The 24,527-nt window shown below is 55.3% G+C and overlaps 2 protein-coding genes across 2 annotated transcripts in view; one reads left to right on the top strand and one right to left on the bottom strand.

The window, feature by feature from the left end:
- The window catches only part of URB1 (URB1 ribosome biogenesis homolog), a gene marked incomplete at its 5' end in the record, with an annotated part of 53,904 nt that extends 41,826 nt beyond the window's left edge, over window positions 1-12,078 (top strand). The window contains 10 exons of the mRNA XM_084231222.1: window positions 217-319; window positions 3,338-3,498; window positions 4,022-4,133; window positions 4,917-5,023; window positions 5,553-5,696; window positions 6,778-6,887; window positions 8,213-8,410; window positions 9,485-9,726; window positions 10,442-11,044; window positions 11,770-12,078. Coding sequence (XP_084087348.1) covers window positions 217-319; window positions 3,338-3,498; window positions 4,022-4,133; window positions 4,917-5,023; window positions 5,553-5,696; window positions 6,778-6,887; window positions 8,213-8,410; window positions 9,485-9,726; window positions 10,442-11,044; window positions 11,770-11,951 — 1,962 coding nt within the window. The 3' untranslated portion in view covers window positions 11,952-12,078. The remainder of the gene's footprint in view (window positions 1-216; window positions 320-3,337; window positions 3,499-4,021; window positions 4,134-4,916; window positions 5,024-5,552; window positions 5,697-6,777; window positions 6,888-8,212; window positions 8,411-9,484; window positions 9,727-10,441; window positions 11,045-11,769) is intronic.
- A 1,833-nt stretch (window positions 12,079-13,911) lies between these two features.
- Window positions 13,912-23,236, bottom strand: MRAP (melanocortin 2 receptor accessory protein; the record flags this gene model as incomplete). The annotated part of the gene is made up of 4 exons (XM_084232742.1): window positions 13,912-14,026; window positions 14,940-15,026; window positions 16,244-16,337; window positions 23,131-23,236. The coding sequence occupies 4 exons, from the start codon at window positions 23,234-23,236 to the stop codon at window positions 13,912-13,914; spliced, it is 402 nt and encodes a 133-aa protein (XP_084088868.1).
- Between the last annotated feature and the right edge of the window lie 1,291 nt (window positions 23,237-24,527).

Genomic DNA, 24,527 nt, shown 5'->3' with positions numbered 1-24,527 from the left:
TGTATAACTTCTCCCCCAAAAGATGATCATAAGATGCAAGCCCCAAAGATCATACATATCATTTCACGTCCAAGTTCTGTTTTTCACAGAAGAATCTTTTTTTACGCTCTTGAATATTCAAAACTCTCTGAACTCTAGCAGCAGTATGTTTTCCCGTGAGATTGCCTTTATGAATAGACTGAACTGCACATCTTTCTTTGTTTTTGTCTATTTCAGGATGCACAGGAACCAATATTTACAGACAGGAGAATAGTGGATCTCGACAGCCTTTATGACCCCTGCTTTCTCCTTCATCTCTTCAGTGAATTGACAAGACCAGGTAACTTCAGCTTCACTGGGTGTGGTTCCTGCTCTGCCCAAGTCAGGTGCAGCTCTCTGGAGGGCAGGTCCCCACTGTCATTCTACCCATGTTGCTCTAACTCCCTCTTTGTGAAGACACTCTACCGTGGCTGAGGCGTGCAGGGGCATTTCATGCAGAGGGTAGAGGCTGCAAGTGGGTATCTCTACTGCCCAATGACACTTAGCAGCAGACTGGCAGGCACAACCAGGGTGGCCAGGAAGCAGCTCAGTCTGTTTCTTATCATATATGAAAATAGACTTTCCACAGTCTGAAAATATGAGTCAGCTAGTGAATTAAACAAGTCGCTTGTTGCTCTTTCAGTAGAGCAAAAGGCTTGGGAAATACTTAATGGGAAAATAGTAAAATCATGACAGAGAATTCTTCACAAAGTCCTAACTATTGCCTCAGCAAGCAGGACTGGCAGGGTCTGAAGACCTTTTGTGAAGAGGCAGCTAGTAAGTGGTCTTTCAAGTTAGGAACTTCTCCAGGTACAACCTGTTTGAGTTTTATTGGTAAATGCAGGTAGAAAAATTATCAATAGCGTGTTTATCCTTAGGAGGATTTGTGGTACTTAAATTACTGGTTGCACTAAAATCATTCAGCGTAGAATGATTTTAAAGTAGAAAATTTTAAAAAAAAACATAGAGGCAGAAGGTAGGAAGGACCCGACAGAGGTACTAGATATGTTATATTTTGCTGTGGGCTACTTGTCTGCAAAAAAGTAGAAACATGTTTTAAACAGATTTGTTATCTGATGAGAGGATGGATTCATTCATCAGAAGAGGATTATTCTTATCAGTAAAATGACCCGCTCAACAGAAAGTGTGACCAGCACAGCAGTTACTGTAGTGTGTGTTTATTGCAGTTGAATTAAGTCATGAATCTATTTTTTCAAACATATTATTCCTTTTGCTTTTGCTCTGGTGAGCAAGTAAGCATGACTAATGTTTTAAATAGACTTTTATGGAAGTCTGTGTGACCTGTAAAGCAAACCCAAATTGTATGTATGTGCCTTGACTTTGTCGAAACCACCAACCGAATGGCAGCACAATAGACAGCTCTCCAGGGCTCGTGGCCGTGCCCTTCCTCTCCTGCAGGGGCCCGCAGCCTCTGTGCCAGCCTTCTTGTACGCCACGTAGTCTTTTGAGCCGCTCTGCTTATCCATGCTGAGTTTGTGGGATTCACCCATGCTGTGTGCGGCAGAAGTTCTCAACAGTGTGTTTCTACTTTTGTGGTGGCACCAAATCCCAGTGTTGCTCCGGGTGTTAGGAGCAGTCCAGTGTGTGATCAGTTTTGATGTATGACTGGCAGTCTTCAGAGAAACTGCAGTCTCTGTGCTCTGGTCCAGCCCTCTGCTGAAAATGAAAACCTATTTTCTTAACCTTACTGCTTTCCTTCTTTGAGTCCTTGGCTCAGAGACAGGGCCAGCCAAGGCTGTTATCAACGACAGTGACAAATGCTTTTTTCCTCAGCGAATTCTTGTCCTCAGCAGAACGGGAGTGAAATCTTCAGCTGCTGCTTCACATGTGCACAACCAGGGGGCCCGTGTATGGTTCTCCAAGCCTCCTCACTGGGCTGAGAGGACTGAGATGAGCCTGGCCCAACAGGCCACCTCTGGGGAACTTGGTACGCAGAGGCTTGGGGGAGAGTTCTTGACACCCTCCCCCACCCCCTGGCCCCATAGCATAGCTGGGCTGCTGCCAAAGGCCCTAAAACTCAGGGCGCTTTTTATTATAATTTTTGATTATTGTCTGGTGAGGATTTTGGTCTAAAGGTCTGTTAATCGGAAGGCCACATTGTAGTTTATGAGGCTTTGACAGGAAAGAGAAATGGCATTTTTAACTATTTTTAATGACCTGTATTTTCCACACCCAAGAGCTACTCTTTCCCATACATGCTTTGAAGTCAAGACTGCCATAGTCTAAGATGAAATTGACTTTCCCTCATGAACACGTGGAAAAAAAACCATTTGTCTCAGAGAATGCCAGTGATTACTCAAAACATCCCAGCCAGCTGAGCACAAGCTATTTTTAGTGAGTGTAATATTAAATGTTTAGACTATTATTTTTCCCAAATGTGTTCCATTTATATGTATTTGTTAAGTAGGTATGTAGATAGATCTAAAAACATTTCTCACTTTTTCCAAAACAGTATCATTTTACCCCATGGTTTGGTGATTTTTAAAGCTTTTTAGTTTCCCCCTGCCTCCTATCAAAATTTAGTATGTGGGGTAAAACGATACCGGCTTACAAAAGATGAGTCTTTGGATAAGCCAAGTCTTTATTGTTGCAACTATTGCTTCAAATGTTATCAGGGACTTCAGCTGCACTTACATTACACTGTATAACCTTGTTCCACCGTCACAGATGCTCTGCTTATATGTTTAAGGTTCTTCTCTGTGTGCAGTTTGGGTAGTTTCTATCGCTGTCTTCAAATCCACCGATCTCTTTTTTGCAGCATCTAATCTACTGACAATCCAGGCATCGTGCAACTAATTTACATTTTCATCTCTAAAGGCTTGGTTTGAGTTTGTATGTCTTCCCTGTCTGCACTTGACCCCCCTGGTCTTGCTTTTATGCTGTTTCAGGTGGGACCAGAGCAGCACTAAGCTGGGACAGCCTGCCCCACTGCTGAGGGGGAGTCTTTCTGAGTACTCTCCCCTTTCCTGCGAACAGTGAGGATTTCAGCCTAACTGGTGGGAAGAGGCGCTATTTGCAGGCGGGGGTTCTCCTGAATGGCGCTCGGAGCTCTGGCTCATTGGGCGTCTGTGAGAAGTGGTGAGAGAATCTTAAAAGGAAGGTGGTGATTATTGCCACCAAAGGAAAGATAGTCTCTTAATCAGTCCCAGCAGGAGTCAAGGAGAGCTGGAGAAAGACTTGGTTTCTTGCATCTGGCGCGTAAAGCCGATATTGGTAAAATGCCAAAGGAAAGTTAATTTGCCATGTCATACAGGTATCATGGAATCATGTGTTCAATGCTGTGTTTTATTTTCTGCAGAATTTGTGGTGGATTGTCGAAAATTTTTGGATTCAAATGCTCTTGGCCTCACATTTGCGGCCCTCAGCAGCTACGACCCCCAGATGCGAGCCGCTGCCTACTACGTGCTGGCCGCCTACTACTCACACTTGGAGGGGGCACGTTTCCGAGAGCAGGCCCAGGTGAGTGGGGCTGGGGTGCGCCTGAAGAGCTTTGAGAAGCTGGCTCCACCCGGCCTGGGGGGGCTCTGAGGAGCATGGAGGCCTGTCTCTGGGGGCCTCTGATGAAGCACGAGCCTGCCCCCGCTGGGGGTGGGGCTGGAGGTTCTCCACTGTCCCCCGAGGGGAGGTGCAGTAGGTCTCCCCTTACCAGTTCTCTTCCTGCGCTGCAGATGGGCAGAGCAGTTTGCTTTCTGTTCACTATTTTTGGTCTGAAGTCAGGTTAAGCTGCTGTTATACACACACACTGAGGGCCAGAAGCCTGTGGCCCTCAGCGGTAGGGAATGGGGTAGGTTAGATTCTCAGGTGGAGCCAGGGTTCTCTGCCCTGGACACAGGAAGGTGCCCCTGCCAGACTGGTGGTCGGCAGGCGTGTGAGCATCACCGCTGGTTCCTGGGGTGGGAGGAGCCACTGCCCCACAGAGGAAACAGGCCTGCTCACAGTTGTCCTGATGCTCATCTCTTGTTTCCTTGTTTCTGTTTTTAAGCTACTTTACCTGTTGGATGTGGTCAGGAACGGGATCCGAACTCAGAACATGAGACTCACCTTTACCTTAAGTCTCTTCATTGCCAAAGTGGCCCTGCAGATTTTGAAGCCAGGTACCATGGGCAGAGTTAGGTGGTGGTGAGAGTGAGCGCCCCTCATGTAGGGTGAATCCTGCAGGTGTGATTGTCGCCTGTGAGAGCCGTGCAGGAGCAGCTGATGCTGTGACAGGGAGGGGTTGGGGCAGCCCCCTAGCCCACCGCAGGGGACAGTGATTAAGTGGTGGCTGTGAGGAAGAGCCTTGTGGGCCCTGGGGGTGAAAGCCAGAAGAAATGAAGTGAAGAGACAGCGCAGCAGAGTGTATGTGGTGGGGCCTCAGGTTTGCATGTAGGTGTGCACAGCTGTGGTGAGAGCACGGCATCGCGCCTGCGTGAGGGGCTGCTGTGCGCGGCGTGGCGCTGTCCGGGAATGCCTGGGGACTCCTGGGGGACCAGCAAGCAGTCTGGCAGCTGCTAACCCACACAGGGAGGTCTGCATCTGTGCACTCTCTGCTGTGGCGGTCCCCTTCGGCGAGAGGCTGGCAGCATGCCTGGGAGCCCTGTGCAGTCTCAGCTGGCAGGCCAGGCCCCGCTCTGCCCAGCAGCCGACTGGCGCTCATGCAGGAGGTGATGCGGGGGTTGAGGGGAATCTCTGGAGGACTGGAGCATGGAGGTGGTGTCGGAACCCCTGGAGGGCCTGGGCACAGGGTGGAACCGAGGTGTCTCACTGCATTCTGAGTCAGAACCAATACCTGGTAAAGGGCACCAGAGCCCCATGGGGTCAGAGACATAGGTCTGATCTAGCTCCAGCCCCCGCGGGGGGCCTGCGGGGGCCTGCTGTAAATCTCTGCCTCTTTCTAGAGGAGCACATGTACTTGAAGATCAGCAAGTTCCTGCTGTCACACGAGTACTTGAACATGAACAAAATTCCAGGCTTCTACCAGTTCTTCTACAGCTCAGACTTCGAGGTAACGCATCCACGGACCTCACGACCCTGCAGACTCCCGGATCGGCTCATCAGCCTCTCCTGCCCTCCTGCCACGCTCCCTGAATTCTGCTGGCTACAAGGCCAACCCGCTCACACCAGGCGTTAGAGCAAGCAGGCCGGGAAGGACGTGGACGCAGCTTGTGTGTGCAGGCGCTTTTAATTCCATGTGTTGATTTTTAGGTAGCTTCTTGAACCTTAAAAATGTGGTCTGTTTTATCCCATATGTGTTTATTTTCTTGGTGAACCACAGGGTTGACTGCTCTAAATGTACTTTTATGAAACTTCCTGAGTTAGCAGAATTCAGCGTGTGCACTCAACTTGTCCCTTATTCCTGACCTAAGAAACTAAATGAGAGGTGTAGCGACGGTGTTATCAGTCCCCTGATCAGAATAGGCCAGGGCCACTGTGCTGCGATCCTTGTCTCCACTTGAGAAGACTATCATCTGAAAAGCGGTCACATGAAAGCCTTAAATTTGCCTAACAGGGGTTCCTACTTGCTTGGGTTTTAGCAAAAAGCGGAGCAGGAGTGGGTGTTCGGAATCCTGCGGCAGGGCATTCGAGACAAGCACTGCTACGAGCTGTACGCCAGGCGGGGCGTCTTCCACGTCATCTTGTCCTTCTTCAACAGCCCCTTGTGTGATGACGTGGCACAGGTAGGTGCTCCCTCAAGTTCGTTTGAGACTAAAAGGTCTGCTCTTTTTTCAAGGTTTCATTTGGAAGTCAAGTACAGGTCACTTCTAACCCCAGCCTGGACATGACTCCTGCCTGCTCTTTTGACATCACACCCCACTTTGAGTGAGAACCAGTGAGGTCTTTCCTCTGGTTGTGTGTGGTGCTGAGTGTGGTGTGAAGCTCACTATCATTTGTCCTCCGGCCAAGTCTGCACAGTAGCCTCTTCCTGTGCTCTGGATAGTGAGGCCTTGAAAGAGGGAGGAGCTTGGCAGTAACCTCAGACTCTGGAACTGGCAGAGATATCCAGAAACAAATCCCCCCCCACTCCCCCTCCCGTACTTTGACCGGGATACTCTGAAACCACCAACATTTCCCTGAATGCACAGAGGCTGCATCTCCTCGGAACTCAGCTTAGGAACAGCCCAGAGTCTGAGGGGCGCTGTCTCCTCAGCCGGGAGCGCGAGTGTGAGTGTGTGTCCTGCGCGACAGGGGCACTCGGAGGAAGTGAGCAGAGAGGGAGGCCTTTGGTCTTCGATTACTTCTGACTCACTCAGCTTTAGTTCCTGATGCGTGAGATGTGGGAAAACAGGAGCGAGTGAGTCAAGATAAAGAAGCGTGTTTGCATAGGCCGAAATTGAGGATGGTGGTTTTTGGTTTTATGGCATGTGGGAATTCTGAGCACCCAGTCAACAGCCCAGTGGACAAGGCCCTTTTTCTGTCCTGTCCAGGTGGACCGAGGGAGCTATTTGAGGTGGGGCCCCCAGTGGGCAGGCATTCTCGCAGGGCTTGGGCCCCTGCACCCGCCCGCGTGGTCTCTTTGCTTGTCAGTTTGTACCTTGTGGTGGATTAGTAGAAGCGGGCCCCCCCACCCCTCAGGCCTGGAGGTTGCTGGGAGCCCTGTGACCTCCGCTGTCACTTCTGGAGGGGAGCCTCCTCCACTCTGACAGTCACAGCAAAGCCACCTGTGGTCACAGCGTGCTGTGACGTGCGGACTCTTACCTACTTCAACCCAGGAGGGTAGGGTTGCTCACTGAACAATATCTTTTTGTTTGGGGTTTTCAGAATTGGATCCTGGAAATTCTCCAGAATGCTGCCCAGGATACCAAATCTGCTTATGCGCTCCTACGAGACTACAGCCTCTTAACATGGATTTTACACATCCTGGAGAGCAGGTAAACACCTGCCCAAGAGGCGGCTGTCAGTCGGGATAGGGCGGGGCAGAGATGGCAGCTTCAGAGTGGACTGAGGACCAGGAGAAGCAGTGTCCTCGTACCACTCCATGCCTGTGACCGGTCTGGTCATGTCAGCCTGTGTCATCTGCATGGCCTGATAGGTGCCCGCTGCCACATGCATTTAGCGAAGGCCCCATGGGCCACCTCTGTTCTGTGGCCCATGTGGTCCAGGCTCCTCCCCTGGAATGGCGTCATCCGTTAGTGGCTACAGCCCTCCTTATGGGACAAGCAAGCCTCCACTCTGGGGGGGGACTGTGGGGTCCCTTGTGTGCTGGTGGGCCCAGCTCTCCACTGTCACCCAGGGTCGGGTTGTGCTCCGTGAATAGCCGGTGCCCGCAACGGCAGGGGCTGGAGTCAGCGTGGTTGTGTAAAGACTTAAATTCAGACAGCAGGGATGATGTTTCTCCCAGTTCCGAGTGGAGGTGTGGGGCCAGGGGTCAGCGTGGTCAGTGCTGCTAAGGGCCCGCTTCCTGGCTGGCACATGGCCATCTCCTCACTGTGTCGTCCATGCCCAGGACAGGAGAAGGGGCTTTGGTGCCTTTTCCTCTTATAAGGACATGATCCCATGGGGGGGCGGGGGGGTGGAGGGTCCTTCATCCTCATGAGCTCATCTAAACCAAACTGCCTCCCAAAGACCCACCCTCAAGTGCAGTCATGTTGGGGGTCGGGGCCTCAACATACGTGTTGGGGTGGAGGGGGCTCGGTCTGTTTTTATCAGTCTCCTGAGTTTGAACTTATCACTGAAGGCAGCACATGGTGGAGGGATCTTTCTTTCAAGTCACTGGCCCCTGTAATAAGCCTACTTTGTTTTCCTAAAAGAAATTAATGTCCTGAATCTACAGCGTGTGTTTGGACTTGAGCTTTAAGACGGTTTCATGTTTGTAGGAGACCTCACTGGCCGCTTACCTGTCCCTGGCTGTGAGCTTCATGGTTTAAGAGCAAGTTGTTCTCGGGAACAGGACAGCTTTGCTACTGGGCCTTGGTGGCCCTGGAGTTCCCCTCTAGGTGGGGCGGGGTGGGGTGGGGTAATTCTCAGAAAGCAGGGTCGGGGCCTCACACTGTGTTGACGCTGCATTTACTTTTACATCAATGCTGTGCCCTTTCGGGGGTGTGGTGGGGAAGAAGCAGATAGAAATGTTGGGTGAGAAAGGCCCGCCCCTGGGGCCTGCTGCCGTGGTTGTCATCTGCTCCATAGTTCCCGCCATCTACCTGCAGATGTCAGGAGAAGGAGAGGGGGACATGGTGACCTCCATGTCTGGTTTCAGGTTCCTGGAGACCCCTCTGCTGTCTAACGTCATCTCCTTGCTGCACACGCTGTGGGTGACCAACCTGGGAGACAAAGAAGTGGTGCTGGGGAGCCTGCCTCCCGACGGGCCCGGGCCCCAGGAGCCCCCGAAGCTGCTGGCCCTGCACCTGGTCAACGAGTTCCTTTACGTTCTCCTTGTGCTCACGAGGCACCTGAGGTAACCCCTCCCAGGTTGTGACCCATGTGCCAGTTGGCGTTGCTCACCTGTGCCCTCTCTCCCTGGCTGTTCACAACTTCGTGGCTAGCCCGGGCCCGGGGCTGCTATCTGTGATGTCAGCTTTATGGGGCGCTTTCTGAGACCCGCGAATTCCACACACTCTGATCACCTAGAAGATGTCACTCTAGGCCACTCTGGCAGGTGGACCATCTACTTGACATTTTGATTTAAGCTTTTGAAGTCACGCTGTGTAGAAAGAACAGGATTTCCGAGCCCTTAGCCTAAGACCGTTGAGGTGTCCCAAACTTACGTCTGCCTTGTTAGCCTACAGACCCTCCTTGTCTGAATTTTCTTGACTTTCTAAATACCCCTCTCGCCCTTGTGTGATGCCCTCGGTTCCTTCGGGAGGGCTAAGCTCTCCTGCACTGTCCAGCGGTAACTGTGCACACAGATTTCTGATTTGGGGACAGGTGGACTGAGTGGAACCAGAAGGCTGATATGTCAGCAAAAGGATTGTGAGCGCAATGAAAATTTCTTGGTAGACACAGAGCACTTGCTTTTTGATGTTGTTCCACATTCAGTGTCTGCACAGCGTAGCCACGATTCTTCCCAGGTCTCTCTCGGGTGCTAGAAACAGTGATTGTCGTTGAGTGGAGCAGATGGGATTGAATTTTAAATTCTGGAGTTGCAGGGGGTGTCTCCCCGCAGTGACCACTGCCAGGTGTGGCCGTGGTGGCGACGCCGCCCAAGACCTTCCTGAGCCTTTTCATTCGAGTCTGAGGGCTTCTGAGGCGGAGAGGCACCAGCGTGCCTGTGTCACTGGGCGGCTGGCCGGGATCCTCAGGCTCGGTCTGCCCAGCTCTCGGGGTTAGCCGTGGTTCCAGTTCTCAGCCTGGACACCAGGGCCCAGCCCCATTCTGTCCCCCTTCCCGCAGTAGCTAGCTTTTCTCTGGCCCGTATGCTGGGCCCCACGCTCCATGTCGGGACACGTCTGGTGTTGGCCGACTGCCTGGGTCTGGGCTGCGGGGCAAGAAGCAGCCCTTGCTCAGTCTGTGACCTTGGCCCCCCCAACAGGCCCACCTTGGCCCCTGCCCAGCTGACCAGCTTCTTTGGGGCCCTTGACACGGTGCTGAGGTACCGGACCACCGTCCTGCAGGCCTTCAAGGACATGAACCGCTTCACGGTGAACGAGACGGTGCTGTCCACCAAGGACGTGCTCGTCCTGCTGCACAAATGGAGCCTCCTCGAGAGAGACGTCAGGCTCCAGGAAGACCTTCGAGCGGCCGTGGAGAAGCATCCAGCCAAGGAGCTTTTGAGTGAGTGGAGGGTCTGCTGACCTGCCATGTGTCCACCCAGAGCCCCCCCCCCCACCCTGGGCTTGGAGAGCGCTGGGGACCCCGCTGAGGCAGGCTGCCGCTTTCGGGGTGCTCACCTGTGAAGGGGTAAAGGGCAGAGGGTCACTTTGGTGTGGTGAGGATTAAGTAATCAGCTAGTATTATTACTTGATTAAAAATTCCTTCTTTTATTCAGCAACTAAGTTTTCCCGTCTGAAGGGCTCGATCTCCTTACTGACTGGTGCATCTTTTCTTCCCCACCACCGTCCCGTAGCCCCCTCGACCCTCTGCTCCCTCCTCCCTGTTAACCACAGAGAAGCCTCACTTTGCTTATCAGCGTCTGCTGGTTTTTTTCTAAGTGTTTTGCACCGTCAGGTCGTCTGCTGTGTAACCATCCGGTGCTCGTTGACTTGCTTGGCTGCACGTCATTCCTTCAAACTCCTTCCATTTTTGCTGTAAATGGCACCGTTTTGTCTTTCCTCAGGGCTGGGTAGTGTCCCCTTGCTGGTATGATGAGCTCTGCGGTCGGGGCACATCGGGGCCCCCCATGCTCCCAGCTTAGGGGCTGAGCAGCGCCCTGTGCTGGCCCAGAAGCTGCCCCTCCTCTTCCCCTTCCCTCCCCCACCCCACCTCTCTCCTCCCCCTCCCCGTGTGAGGGGGGATAGCAGTTCTACTGCCTCCTTTCTGTGTGAACTAGAGATGTTCAAGGAGAAGAACAAGCCTGCTGTGCCAGCCCGTGCCAAAGGCCCCCGGGGCCGGAAGAGGCGGCCTGAGGAGGCAGAGGCAGAGGCAGCGGCTGAGCCTGAGCTGCAGGCATCCAGCTTGGAGACGTGCAGGGGCCTCCTGAGGTCCATACTGACTCACTGGGGACCCGTGTACCCCAGCCCTGAACTGCCTCAGAAGTCTACGGACGGGCCCGAGAACAGCGCCGGAGGCTCTGGGCACGCCGCTGCCTCCCTGGTGGTCAGCTGGGTGCTGCGGTCAGTGGCCGGGTGCCCCCTCAGCAGGGCAGAGGCGGCAGGACTCCTCGGCTGGCTTAAGAGCTACGTGTTGCCACAGCCGGCCCTTGTGACCGACCTTCTCAGGGACAAGGCCGTGAGGAGCAGCTTGTTCAGGCTGCACAGCCAGCTCTGTGGTGCCGAGCAGCTGGCGGGGCCCGAGCTGAGAGTGGCCTGCCTGTTCAACTCCGTCATGCTGCAGATGATGGCGACCCAGGGCCCGGCAGGGAGCGCCCTCGGGCAGACAGTGGAGGCGCTCTGCTGCCGCTCTCTGGAAGACGAGGAGGAGGAGGCCACGAGAGGTGACCTGCTGCTCTGCTGAGCACCTGGGGGCGGGGGCGGGGCCTCAGGTGTGCCTTCCAGCCTCTTGCAAGCATCCAGCTGGTGACCCAGAGAGCTTGATCCTGGGCCCTTAAGTGCAGGGCCAGGAAGTTTGGCTTTGGCTTTAGTGACACTCACCGATACAGGGAGAGCGGGGCCCAGTCAGGAGCACACGCTCGGGGTGAGGGGAGGAAGGAAGGGTTCTGTGGTTCCGTGGCTCCTGCCTTTCCACTGTGCCCAAGTGAAGAGAGACATTTTACCTTGTGGCGAGGTGTGTGCAAGTGTACAGGGATGTGTGTGCTCACCTCTACACACACAAACACGTCCAGCTTACGTGCTTGGCATTCAGCAGGTGTCAATAAAGGCTGGTGGCGTGAATGAAGCAGCAGCACAAAGCGGTGAAAGCCGTGAGGCTATGCCCTGGGCGGGGGGCGGGGCCTCCATGAGGAGGGAGCAGGGAGAGTGATGGGCGGCCCGCAGTGGTGAGCCCCCCTGGTAGCGGTTCAGTTTGAAAATGAACAAAAAAGATGAACCCAGAGTTGAGCCAAGGCAAAGTGAACGTGCCGTGTCCGCCGACTGCCCCGGGGTTGCCGCAGGCACAGACGAGCAGTGAGGCTGGTGCTTGGGAAGCCCCGTGCGGCGCAGTCCCTGGCTGGCTGGCGTGGTAGGCTCCCGTCCTAATGGCCTTGTTCCGCCTCTTCCTCAGCCACCGCGGCCTTCCTGGTGTCTCTGTACATTAAGGACGTCTGGCTGGGGGCCCAGCAGCCAGACACGCTCCTGCACCACGTCCAGATGACCTGCGACTCTGCAGAGGAGGAGCTAAGCAGCGGCGGAGAGGCCATCGTCCTGCTCTGCAGGGATGTCGCGGCCTCGGCCCCAGACGCCTGACGCCCTGCCTGCTGCCCTCAGCGCCAGGTTCTAGGAGACTGATGGAGTCAAGGGTTTCTGTGGCAGGCATGTGACGTGGCGGGCTGCGTGTGCCACTCAGTTCCCTGGCCAGAGGGCTGGCATCAGTTGACCATGGCCTAACGAGCTCAAGGGACTGTCCAGAATGGTCGGTGCTGGGCGCTGGCCGTGCCCCTCGGCGCCAGGCAGGCGGGCCCTTCCTCCTGTCGCAGAGGTCGTGCTCTGAGCACCCAGGGGGTTCCAGACAGTAAAGTAAAACGTCAAAAGACACATCGGATAAAAGAACGCGAAGAGAAGTCACGACAAAGCTTAGCGTAATTAGGCTCCCGCCCGCGTGTGTTCAGTACTTTACTGCATGAGAGGGTGTTGTATGGAACCCTAAAAGCAGGCGCCCGTTTGACTTCTGCAGCTGTATTCTTTTTAAAGGTGTATTTTAAAGAGGGGAATTTGAACTTTATAACTTCTTGTTAATAAATTTCTATTTTTGTTAGACTTTTGTACGTTGCTTCATTGAAGTTAAGTCTGTTTTTGTGCCATGGAGAGCTGCATTTTAGAGGCCGGGATTTGACTTTCAAGATTCCTATAGGTTGGAGTTGTCGCGGACAGATGCTGAAAAGGAAGCTTCACGGGTCTCGGATAAAATCCCAGCCTGTGTTGAGTCCCGGCACGCAGCTGGGCCCCGGGCCTGCTGGCCGTCGTCGCCCGGCAGCACCGGCGGCGGCCCCGTCTGTCAGCTGCATGTGCCTGCTCGCTTGCCGGGCGGCACACGTAGCCCCAAGAAGACCTTTCCAGACCAGCAGTGTTCCTCAGACTCTTTCTAGACTCTCTTCTGTTTTGTTTTTTGAATGACTTAAGATTTAAGCAACACAAGGGGAACGGTTGTCTGTACCTTGTCCCCTTGCTGCCAGCAGGGCCCACTGTCTGGAAAACAAGTGGCTGCAAAACAGCCGCAACCCAGGTCCGTGGGGACTGGCTCCAGGACACACCCCCACACCCCCCACCACGCAAGCCCCTTGCAGAAACCGGCATAGCTGGGCATGGAACTACACAGCCTCTCTGCCCCCGGTCGTCTCTCGGTGACCTGTGACCGCGAAGACCGCGGCGTGTCACCGCTGGGTAAACGTTGTCCGACGCGTCGCTGCCTTGGGAAGTGAGCACAGGAAAGAAGGCCCGCTCAGGGGAAGCGTCACGGGCCTGACCACGCATCCCGTCCCGTCTGTGGATACCTGACCCGAGACACGGAGGGCGCCAGCGTATTCTGAAGTCGGAATCCAGCTGGATGCCAGTCGGAACGCCGCGTGCTCCTCTCGGCCACCTTTGCATCCCTGGGGGGCTGCAGTCTCCCCTCTCGCATCATCCCTTCTAGCCCCCTGCGCCTGCCTGGCCTGGTGAGAGCCGTCACCGGTGGAGAGGTTTTAGGGGTTGTGTGCTGTGGTGCTGTCTCTGCACAAGAGGACTAGATCCTAAGGGAGGGGGGTCTCTTCAGAGGTCACATAAGGTCACCATTGAGAGGGGACCCTCCAGCCACTTACAGCTGTTCTGCTGGCGGCAATAGGATCTGGGATTTCCCCCCTTGCCTTTGGGCCCTGCCTGCTCCCGCCAGGGGCGGTGCCGTCTCTGCTCAGTCTCTGACAAGCTTTGGGAGGTCGGGATAGGGCCCCCGGCTGCTCAGCTGGCTGGCTGGGCACCAGCAGGGGAGGAATGAGGGCTTCACAGACCCCTGGGGGCCTGAACAGGCGCACACTGGCCCAGTGAACTCAGGGTTAGTAAGATGATGCAGAAGAGTTGACGCTAAGCAGTGAACAAATAGATTTTTGTTTTCCCACCCTCAGACAGGAAGCAAACAGGAGACAGGTGTTAAAAACAATCCGCAGCATCTGGCACTGCCTCCCGGCTGCTGGATGGGCTTGTGCGCACCCAGATCAATGCCGGGGTGCGCCTCCTAGCGGTTGGTTGAGACTCTGTCCCGCGCACACAGGTGTCCGAAGGCGTCCGTGTCCCGCTGCTTTGCGTTCACCGCTTGGCTCAGCAGGCGCAGTGCTTTGCTGGTGTCAGTTCTGCAGTCAGGTTTGTCTCCAGAACAGACCATGGGGCTTGTTCCTGCCATCAGCTGAGGCTGTGGGGTCCAGGTCCCAGAGGAGAGCAGGGGGCCGGGGGGCTGGGGTGGCAGGATGGACAGACTCCCCCACTGCAGTGCCTGGTTCCTGGATGGAGCTGGGGGGAGCCTGTGGGATCCCTGGGCGCGCTTGCCTCCAGACACAGAGTGGGGGTTGAGGCCGTGACTCCAGCGGGATGTGGGATGGTGTCAGCTCCTATGGACAGAGCAGATGGGGGGAGGCATCAGAGCCAGCCAGAGAACAGTCCTCCTGGGGGACTCTCCTGCACCCCCTTCCTGCCCAGAGCCTGTGAGGGAGGCACATGGGGCCAGTGCAGGGGGAGCAGGACACGGGGGTGGGAGGGTGGTGGTCAGCCCCACCCACAAAGGTCCACACTGCGGAGAAATGCCAAAAAGAAGTGCCCCCCCCCCCGGAGGTGTCCTCACCCTCTGAGGACACGTCTCCCTCGTATGTCCGTTGGGGAGGCGCAGGCCTGGCCTCTGCCCGTGCTCCTGTTAGGCTGTAGCTCAGCCACCCTGTACCCACACCTGAAGCCAATTTATTTCGGAGCCAGAAATCCATCCCCAGATGGATGCTCCTGCCCACAGGCACTGGGGTAGTGGACACAGGCACACCCGCCCGCCTCCATTCCCCCAGCGGTGAGAGACAGTTGCCTCAGGCACAGTCAGGATGGACCAAGCGATGCTTGACCGTTTCAGCCAGAGAACTAGGTCAGACTCGGACACAGGACAGGTGAGCGAGGAGGCTGGGAGGGCGGCCCAGAGGGGCAGAGGCCTCCTCAGCGATGCTCGCGTAGAGAAGTCCCGTGTGCTCTTTCCTCGCGTGGAAGAGGGACTCCTGGAGAGTAACTCACCTGTCCATACTCTTAGGCCCCATCTGCTGTGCCGAGCATCCCACAAGGCCCTGGAGGGCGTGCTCGTCAGCCCTGTGCCCACCCAACCTTTCAGGATAAGCAGGGAAGAGAGGGAAGCCCTGAAGACACACAAGATCCCTCAGCCTTGGCTGCCGTGTGCCCACCAGGCCCGGGAAGCTGCCCTGTGGCCATGCTTGCGAAGTGTCCCTGGCGCAGGCCTGCTACGAGTCACCTCAGAAGAGCAGGGCATACAGTGAATTCATTAGTTTTCCCCCAAGTATCTCTTGGGGATAAAAATCTGCTTCAATTCAATTTAAACTCTAGAAACTGGCAGAAAAGACGATTTTCTCATTGCTCAGACGTTGAACCCCACTCCCATGTGCAGGGGGCCAGCTCTGACCTGGTGAGCGCAGACCTGGTGGGCGAGGCATGGAAACAGCCCTTGGCGGTCACTGCACACTGGCAAACCCACAGTCCTTAGGGAAGCAGCTGGGGGACCCCATCAGGTGCAGGGGCTGCCCTCGGGGCTTCCGGGGGCCTGAGATCAGTCCTGCTCATCTCCCAACGCTGCCAGCTTCCTTCACTGACGAGCGGCCTCCTCCTGCTCAGCTACCTGAAGCTGCCCCTGCGGGGCTGGTCACCAGAAGTCCCTGCAGCCCTTGTGGAGAGGGGAGGCCGTCCTGCTAACACGGGGTGAGGGGGCTGGGTGCTGAGGTCGTCCCCAGGCACGCCCAGGCTCATCCGGCCAGGTTCAGAAGCATCTGCCTCCCGGCAGGGCCTGAGACAGCCACCTGCCCTCGAGCTTAAGGGGCGGGAGCTCAGCCAATGAGCGCGGCACACACTCTCCACCCGTCAGAAGTGCGCCGACAGCCTGGTGTGCAGAAAGGCCCCCGCGTGAGCACAAGCCCCACCTTTCTTGTCTAGATCAGGGCTCCCCACTCCGCACCCCAGCCCCCTGGCTCCAGTGCCTCTAGGGCCTGCGTTCCCTAAATAAAGACTTGTATTTTGCTTCAACCAGGTCCAGGTCTCGTTCATTCTGGAACGACACCCCCAAAGAAACCCCATTTTCCTCGGCCCTCCTCCCGACCGCAGGCGGCCACTCATCCGCTTTCTGTCGCGGGGTTTGCTTGCCGCGGGCGTGTCACAGCCGTGCAACTGCGTGTGTCGCTTCGCGTCGGGCTGCCTGGGCTCGGCTGCCGTTGCGGGGACTCGCCACGTGGTCGCCGGAACCCGGCGTCGGTGCAGGTGGGGCCCCTCGCCAGCAGCCCCCGCAGGCCCCAGGCCGCGCGCGCCACTCACCTCACCTGCGGGACGCCCGCCAGGACATGCAGAGCAGGATGAGGAAGAGGAGGAGCACGAAGGCCGCCAGGCCCACCCAGAAGGCGATGAGGATGGCGTCTGGGGGGAGAGAGGCAGCCGGGGTCAGCGCCGTCCCGTGACCAGCGGGAGGAAACAGGGCCCCGGCCTGCAGAAACGGGGCGTCCTTCCCCTTCCCTCTCAGCCACTGGGAAGGCTTGGCCGCGACCCAGAAGCTCGGGGAGGAGCAGGCAGAGGGGACGTGGCCTCCCGGAGGAACCACCGCCGGGTCCGTCCGGAGTCTGGTGAGGGGAAAACGCTGAACGAACCGGGTGGCACCCCCGGGGTTTGCTTTTCAGTTGTGACCACGGCCCCCTCCCTGGGAGGGAGAACAGCATGGCCTGGGAGGGTGTGAACAGCATGGCCTCCCTCCCTCTCGAGGGCTGCCGGGGCCTCTGCTGACCAGCCCCACAGCAGCTCCAGAGACCCCCCGAGTTAGCCAAGCAGGAGGCCGCGTGCTCGCCCGGCGGCGCAGGGCCCCTGCCGCAGAGCCGGTGCCCGAGGTCTGCCCCGGCCGGGCTGCTCCACGGGGTGGACAGTGCTGGCCCCTCTTGTTCGGGTGGACAAGCCCAGCTAGGGGCAGTGGCCGGAGGGCCGAGCCCTTTGGCTGAAGGGGCAGGCAGCACCCAGTAACTCGCTTAGTCTCTTCCGGGCACTGGGGAGATCCCGGCAGGTCAAGGGATTTCTCCGGCCTCCAGGGCACAAACACGCTGCTCGGGCGCAGTCGCAGTGTGGAGGCCTTGCTCGGTGGTGGACGGCCAGGCCCGCAGGGCAGTGGTTTCTCACCCCAGGCACACTCCTGGGGCCTGGTCAAGACGCCGCAAGCCTGCGCGTGCTGGCCGTCTACACCGGGGGCCGGGGGGCCTGCTGGAGGCTGCTCCCCTGACAAGCACTTACTAAGCACCTATGGGGCCAGGCTCTGCTGGGGGCTATGAAGGATTCAGAGGGGGCCCACCTTGCACCCCAGTCATCACTGACGTCCTTTCCCTGCATTCTCCTCCCACAGCACCCTCCCGGCCTCCTGCAGGAACGCTGGCGCCCACCCTGGCCTGCCTTGCCGTGGGTTCAACTAAATGACGCTCACGAACGGGTGAAAAGGTGAAGGGGTGAAGGAATGAGTAAGTGAGCGAATGGGTGACTGGGGTGTTAGAAATGTGTGAGATGTTGGGGAAGGCCTGGGGGCAGACGATGGTATCATGTCAGCTCTGCTCTCCACAACGCCGACAAGCAGAGGGAGAAACCGGGGCCTGTAACAGTTGATCTCGGCCCCTGCCCGCGTCAGAAGCAAGATGGCAGGAGAGACGCTGTATGTGCAAAAGGGGTCGTGAGCTCCCAGGACGTCACGATGAGCCACACGTTGCGCTCACACTCCAGAAAAGCAAGGGCCGCAAAGACACACCTCCTCACCCCCAACCTCAGGCGCACCCCGGGGCTCTCACATCCTCTCCCCTCTGGTCTTTTCGGTCTCCTCCTGATGGTGGCGCCCTACAGCTCCACGCGGATAAGGCGCCCTCTGGGCTTCTGCAGAATCAAGTTTCTTTTCCCAGAAACTCCGGGACTGACAGGACAGCTCTCGGCCTGTCCCGGCCTCCCTTGCCCGGCCTCCCTGCAACATTCCACAGGGGCGTTTCCTGCGCCGGCCCAGCACTGTGGCTGAGGTTACAACCCTCCAAGGGCAAGAGGAGGTGCTCTCAGATTCTGCGGGGCGCTTCAGGTTCCCTGAGATGCTAATGCTCTTTCTCCTTCCTAAGAGCAAAAGGGCAGGATCTGAGGGCTTTAGCACCCACAGAAACTCTGTTGGGGCCTCTAAGGCCGCAGCTTAGAACATTTAGCCCTCGAGACCCATCCTTGTCTGCTCCAGCCCTTGACACAGGCAAGGAGAGGGCGCAGCTCACAGAGCTTGTCCCCAGAGAAGTGAGTTTTGAATCGTCAGCCCCCAAAGGCGCTCAGTTCACCCCCAGCCGTTTCCCGTACGAAGTTCTCATTCATCACGTTCTGTTGAAAAAGGCAGCCAAGAAAATCAGCTTCTTTGTCCTCTTCCTACCAAAGGTTCAGCCTAAGTACTTGGAGAGAACATTTTGTCCCGAGGGCAAGAGGCCGCCATGCCCCACACCGAAAAGGCTGGAACATCCCAGGCTTGTGTCTCCTGCAGGCCCCAGGCTGGCTGGACAGGAAACTGGCCCCGTGGAAAACTTCCCTTCTCTTGCCTGCTCCCTTCTTCTCTCCCTTCTGGAAGGAGGGGCACGGGGGGCCTCTAGAGTGAATTGTTGGGGGGATGGGGTGGGGGACAGGGAGGGGCGGGGTGGGGGGACACGGAGGAGGGGCACGGCAGGGTGGGGCTGGACTGCACGCGTGTGGAGGGGTGTTTCTCTCCTAATTGGCCTGAACAGATCAATCCAACCAAACTGCTCCCCGCTGGGGAGAGCCCTATTTTGTTGAGTGAAAACAGCTACATTTCAGGTTTCACGTTCCTCCAGAGCTACTCACTTCAGGGTCTCCGAGTCCTAGGAGAGATTAACTTCCCGTCTTGGGGACTGACAGCGGAGCTCAAGGCCCAGCCGCTGGAGGTGATGGTTCCACATTCAGATTCCCACTCGGCCATTTCCTGGCAACGTGGTCCAGGCAGCTCGGGGTTTTCACAGCCGTGTCTTAGGGAGCCGCCTGCGTGACACAGACGGTCTGGTGGGTGCGGCAGGCTGTGCCTCCCATGCTGCCTCTTGACATGGTCCAGGCATTGGGGGAGACAACCGAGAAGCGGGGAGCTCCTGTGCTCCCCCGAAGAGGGAAAGTCGTACTTCCCAGAAGAGGGGAGTTCTTGCACTCCCGAAGAAGATCTGAACCAGGGTGTCTCCATGGCAACGCCTGCTAATGCTCTCCTCTTTGTTCTTGGTTAATGCAGAAGTTAGTTAGTCATTAATTGGCCTATGGAAACCCAATTGTTAATTGATTTGTTATTCTTACACTTGAATCAGTATCTAAGAAAGTGAAAAAATGCTAAAGGTATAGCTAGGAAAGAAATGTTCCGGCCCTGGGCTGCGAAGCTGCACGCAGCCTCAGCAGCGCAAGTTCAATTCCCAGCTGCCAGGCGAGGGTCCTGCATGGCGCACAGACCTTTCCTGCCGCCCGCTGCTCCCCTAGCAGTGTACTTCGGTCCTTCTGCCTGTTCTGCTCCCCGCTCTGGCTCTGGTGAATTCTCTCACCCTCCCGCGCTTCTGACGGTACCCAGTGCTTGTATAAATAAATAAATTAATTAAAAAAAAAAAAAAAGAAAAAGAAATGTTCCAGCCCTGAGAACTATGGAGAACAAGCTGCCCTGAACCAGCTGTGCTTGGAAGCCATCGCCCAATACTGGGGTGCATGTTTGCGGCAGCAGTACATTTCCTGGTGTTTGCAAGAGGCCAATAGTTCGCTGGTCATGTGGAGGTTAGGAATTTCTAGTTAAGAGTTAGACTTCAGTAGAACTTACTTAGATTTGATGAGTTGTTTTAGACCACTTTGAAGTAATCAATATATTAGCCAAGTGAATTGAGTGCTTGGAGATAGATTGATTTTAGTAATTATATATAGAATAGGAATTTTACACCCACTTAGTAACTGGGAAAGTTTAATTGTTGCCAAATGTTGTGCTGTCCTGTATGATTGATCATGTTAGTAAATGAGCTCTACCTAGGAAACTAATTGTTCTTCAGGTTACCAGAGAATTGCCCTTTAGGTGTGAGACCTGGGGAGTCTTTGCCTGTTCATGAGAAAATATGTATTGATTGTCTCTGTTCTGCCTCAGTGCGTGCACTGCTGTAATCCCACCGCTCACCTTAAGGTATAAATAAAGACCCGCTGAGACCCTCAGCAGGAGATACCTGCACGAAATAAGGTGTCTGTGTCTTCCTCACTCCTACCTCGCTCCACTTCCCCTCAGCCCTCCGAGAGAAAAACTTCGCCGACTCCGTCCTCTCCTTTCTGAGATCCCTGACACGACTTCTAGCTGGCGCTGGTCTCCAGCAGGTGGGCTCTGCGAGAGACTGTGGGTATAATGCCCAAGGCACAATTCTTGGCCTAGAGGTCGTGAAACCATATATAACTAGAATTAAAGCAATTATTTCTCTTAAATGCTTTGAGGTTAAGTGACAATACTGTATCCTTCAAGGCCACTAAAATGTGAGACACGAGTAAAAGTCATTGTGGGGCAGACAGACTGCTAGTCATCAATCCTAAAGTAATAGAAGCCCTGTGGCTTTTTAGTGGGCGTGGGCTGCCTGCATGAAGACTACATTTCCCAGCCTCCCTTTCAGCTAGGTGTGCCCGTGTGACAGAGTTCTGGCCAATGACAGGCGAGCAGAACCCCAACAGAACCGCCTCGAGGCGTCCTCCCGCAGAGATGGCTGTGACTCCTGATTCCCCACCTCCATCCTGCTGGTCGGAGCGTGGACGTGATGGCCCCAGCGAGGCTTGGAACGTGAGAAGCGGGGACGGACCATCTGTTTCGTCAGGTTTGTGGTCCTTGTAATCAATTGTTTTCATGAATCCCCTTTTTTTAATAACTGGCTTTTTAAATGAATGGACCTAAACTTAGACATCCCAAGCAATGTTGACCTTCAAAGCAATCATCCTCTCTCTACCAAGGCGTATACGTCTTTTTCTTAAAACACTTATACTGATCGAATACTTATAAATTCCTCTTTGGGGATTGCCCTTAAGGACACCCCACACACACCAGTTTTGCTACTTTCTGAGATCATAGTTTATTTGTGGCACCCAGGTGGCATCAATCAGCTTCATCATCCGTTTTCACTCACCCAGCTGCTTTCTGGTGACTCTTAGTTATTTCCCAAAAGCAAATCCACCCCCAAAAGATCTGCACAGTTTGTCACTGCTGATGCTTCATAGGATGTGCCTGCTGTGAAGTCACTTTCAGGGGAAGGACGAGTCCAAGCAGCCTCTGAGTCACAGTGTGGTCACTGTGTCCACATGGGGCTGCCTTGATGGGAAATTAGTTCAGAGGGAGACAATCTAGTATCATTGTTTGGAAATCACTTTCACTGCTTATGTCATGCCCGTCCCAGCCACCGCTGGCCGTGGAGTGAGAAGTTCCCATGAATGCTGTGCCCTAAAATCAATTGCTCCCAACCATGGTTATAGGCAGGTCCTGCGGTCGACCTCAACCCTGCATTCTCTGTACTGTGTTCAGGAGAGATCGGCTAGTGTTTCCCTCCAGTGGGTGCTTTTTCAGTAGGTGTTTACCCCTATGGGAGTGGGGATCCAGCAACTGGCCTGTCAAAAGCCTCAACATCTGGGGTGTCTGGAAGGCCCGGCAACTGGCCTCTCTGGCAGGAGTTTCTTCCCTGAGATGGTCTTTACTGGATTTGAGAGCTTGGGGAGGTGTCTGTCTTGCAATCTCTTTGCTGTGCTCACCAGGGTATAAGCTTGCAACTATCGATAGTTCATTGTGTGCGAAAGACCATCTCAAAGCTTGCACACGGTGTAGAGCCCGCCAGCTACTCTTCCAGGAGGGAAGTTGTTTGTGGGTCGGGGGGTAGAAGCCTGAGATTAGAGCTCCTAGGATTCTACAGCTGCAAACTGTCCCCCACCCAAAGCAGAGGGGAGAAGTTTTGGAGACCAGGAGGGACCATGCTCTGGCACTCAAAAGGACTGGAGCATCTGAAGCTGACCCAGAATTTTATTTCACTCATGTTCATTTGAAAAACTACTGTCTTGGAAGGGGAGGGACGCCAAGGTGGGGGGAGGGAGAAAAACTAATTTCTTGAATGTGATCTGCAGTTTGCCCAAATGAGTCTATGTCCTGTAGTTCGGAACTTTTGACAACACGTATGAGTGGGCTTTGATTTCAGCCCTGCCCGGTCCTCCCTGTTACTCTACCTCTTCCTTACTGGGAGGTGCATGTGCAAAATTCTCTATTTTGAGAACATTATTATACACGCCTTGCATGAGAAAACACACGCCAGCCCTACCCTTTCCCCAGCGCTTTTGTACGGTGCTGGGGACACAGTACTGTCCTCCAAAAACAGGGATGGGCACCTGCCTTTGACTTCTGGAAGCTGTAAATGAAGCAGGAAGCCGGAACCTTTCTCAACAAGACATTTTTGAACTTTCCCAAGGGCCTTCCTCCAAATGGATCTCAGTTTTGAGTTAGTAACTAGCTCTTCAATGAAAAGATCCCCTCCCGGCGGCTGCATTGACTCTTCCACAGGCGTCTCGCGTGACCTCAGCGTGCAAAACACACGGGGCCTGGAGACCAGGCTGGGTTCCCAGGGCAGGGACTTTGCTTTTGCTTTCTTTTGTTTTTCAGGCTCATTTCTTAACTAACGTGTTCTCCTGGCTGAGCAGCTGGAAGTTCAGAGAGGATCGTACCACCGAGCATCAAGAACACAAGTACCTAGGGCAGAAGGTGGGTGTCTGGTTCTGGTTTCCTTCCCGGCCCCACCAAGAGTAAACATCGACTGATGTTTTAACAGATAGACATACTCGAGGGGGAGCAGTCACTCCCTCCCAGCCCGACCTACACAACAGAAAGCGTGAAATCGATCCCTGGAGGAGGCTTTACTTAGCTTATTAGAAAACCCAGAAAAATCAAGCTAAGAAATCCATCTGAACAGCATATTCAGCGGCTAAGTCTCTAGTTTCTGAGGCGGTGAGCCCCAGACGGAGCAGAGACGCAGAGACGATGCAGACAGTGTCCTGCCCCCCGCTGCTGTCTGTGCCCGAGGGTCCTGCCCTGGCCCCCGGGGCCTGGGCTGGGGTTAGCAAGTGGAGCCGTTGGCCAGAAAGCCGCTGGGCCCACCTCCAGCCTCCTCAGGCCCGCTTCCCCGACCCCACTCACGCTTGTTGACTTTCAGCCGCTTCTCATCCACGGGCATGAGGTCCAGGTAGTCCATGTAGTCCTCGTAGCCGTAGTAGGCCGCGGGCGCTCGGGTGGGGCTGGCCATGTCTGCAGCGCTGGAGGCGCGGGCCGGCCGCAGGCAGCCTGGGAGCAGACGGGGGACTGATTTCTGTCAAGTCATCCCAGCGTGCCTGGGTCTGCCGGCTCAAGGCCTGCCCACTCATCAGAGCTGCGTGGCTGGGAGAAAGGTCGGGGGGCGGGGGTGCCTGACATCTTCAGCGTGTAAGCAGAGCTTTCCACCCTGCTCCTCCTTGGTCAAACTCCAAAACAAACAGCACGACCCTGCAAGACGGCGGGGGGTGTGGGGGGAGTGTGTCCTCTGGGCGGCCCCTGTGTGCGACAGGGAGGGGCCCCATGACAGACCGGGCACCCCACAGGGGTAGAAAGGACCGTCGCTTTCACCTTAAATACTTAACCGGTTAATACTCCCAAAGCGAAAGCGAGGGATGCCCTTGACTCACATTAAGGCAGTTCTCGGGACTGTTAAGCAAGCAGGAAACCCCTGGCTGGGGTTCAGTGGAATAGCTGAGGGCAGAAATTGAGTGATGGCGGCCCTGAACTTGAACCTGAACACACAGGGGATTAATTAAACCCAAAGAACTTCCCCCCTTGCCTCAATGGCATACACCTCCCAGTTTTTAGCTAAGCTCCCGAGAACCGCAGTCACGTCGGTTGTTCACACCAGAGGAGTTATTTGTCTGGACCAAGATCCCACCCAGACTGAGTTCTGGGGAAACAGGGCCTGAGGGCCCCACCAGCTCTCAGCTGATGACAGTGATGAGGATTCTTCTGGGCTCGTGGGACCCGACTCCAGGTCCACGCCCACTGTCCTCAGAGGCACAGACGCGCTGAAGAGCGTCCCTTGTGGCTGGGACGAGCAGGAGTAAACGTGAGAGGAGCTCGCGAATCTGACCTTGGAGAATGAGTTAGGAAGTCAAAATACACAGAGTCATGGGGTCTTTCCCTCCACTAGGCGAACCTAGAGTTCTTTTCTTTTTTAAAGATTTATTTATTTATGCATACAAGAACTGGGGTACAGGCCAGAGGCGCAGGGGGTGAGAGGATCCACCAGAGACAGAGTGGGGAGCAGAACAGGCAGAGAGACCAAAGTACACTGTTGTGGGGAGCAGCGGGCGAGTCAGGAGAGGTCTGCTCACCATGTGGGTAGCTCCCTGGCCGGGGATGAAACTCTCACTGCAGAGGCTGCATACAGCTTCACAGCACTGCGCTCAACTCTTTGCGCCACAATTGAGGACCCCAGCTCTTGTATGCATAAATAAATGAATCTTTAAAAAAATAAGTGATTGACTAAATAGACAATCGTAGATCAAATGACA

The sequence above is a fragment of the Talpa europaea genome (assembly GCF_964194135.1).
Source record: "Talpa europaea genome assembly, chromosome: 4".
NCBI lineage: Eukaryota > Metazoa > Chordata > Mammalia > Eulipotyphla > Talpidae > Talpa > Talpa europaea.
The sequence above is the reverse complement of the archived record's forward strand: the minus strand, read 5'-3'. Positions and strand labels throughout refer to the sequence as shown.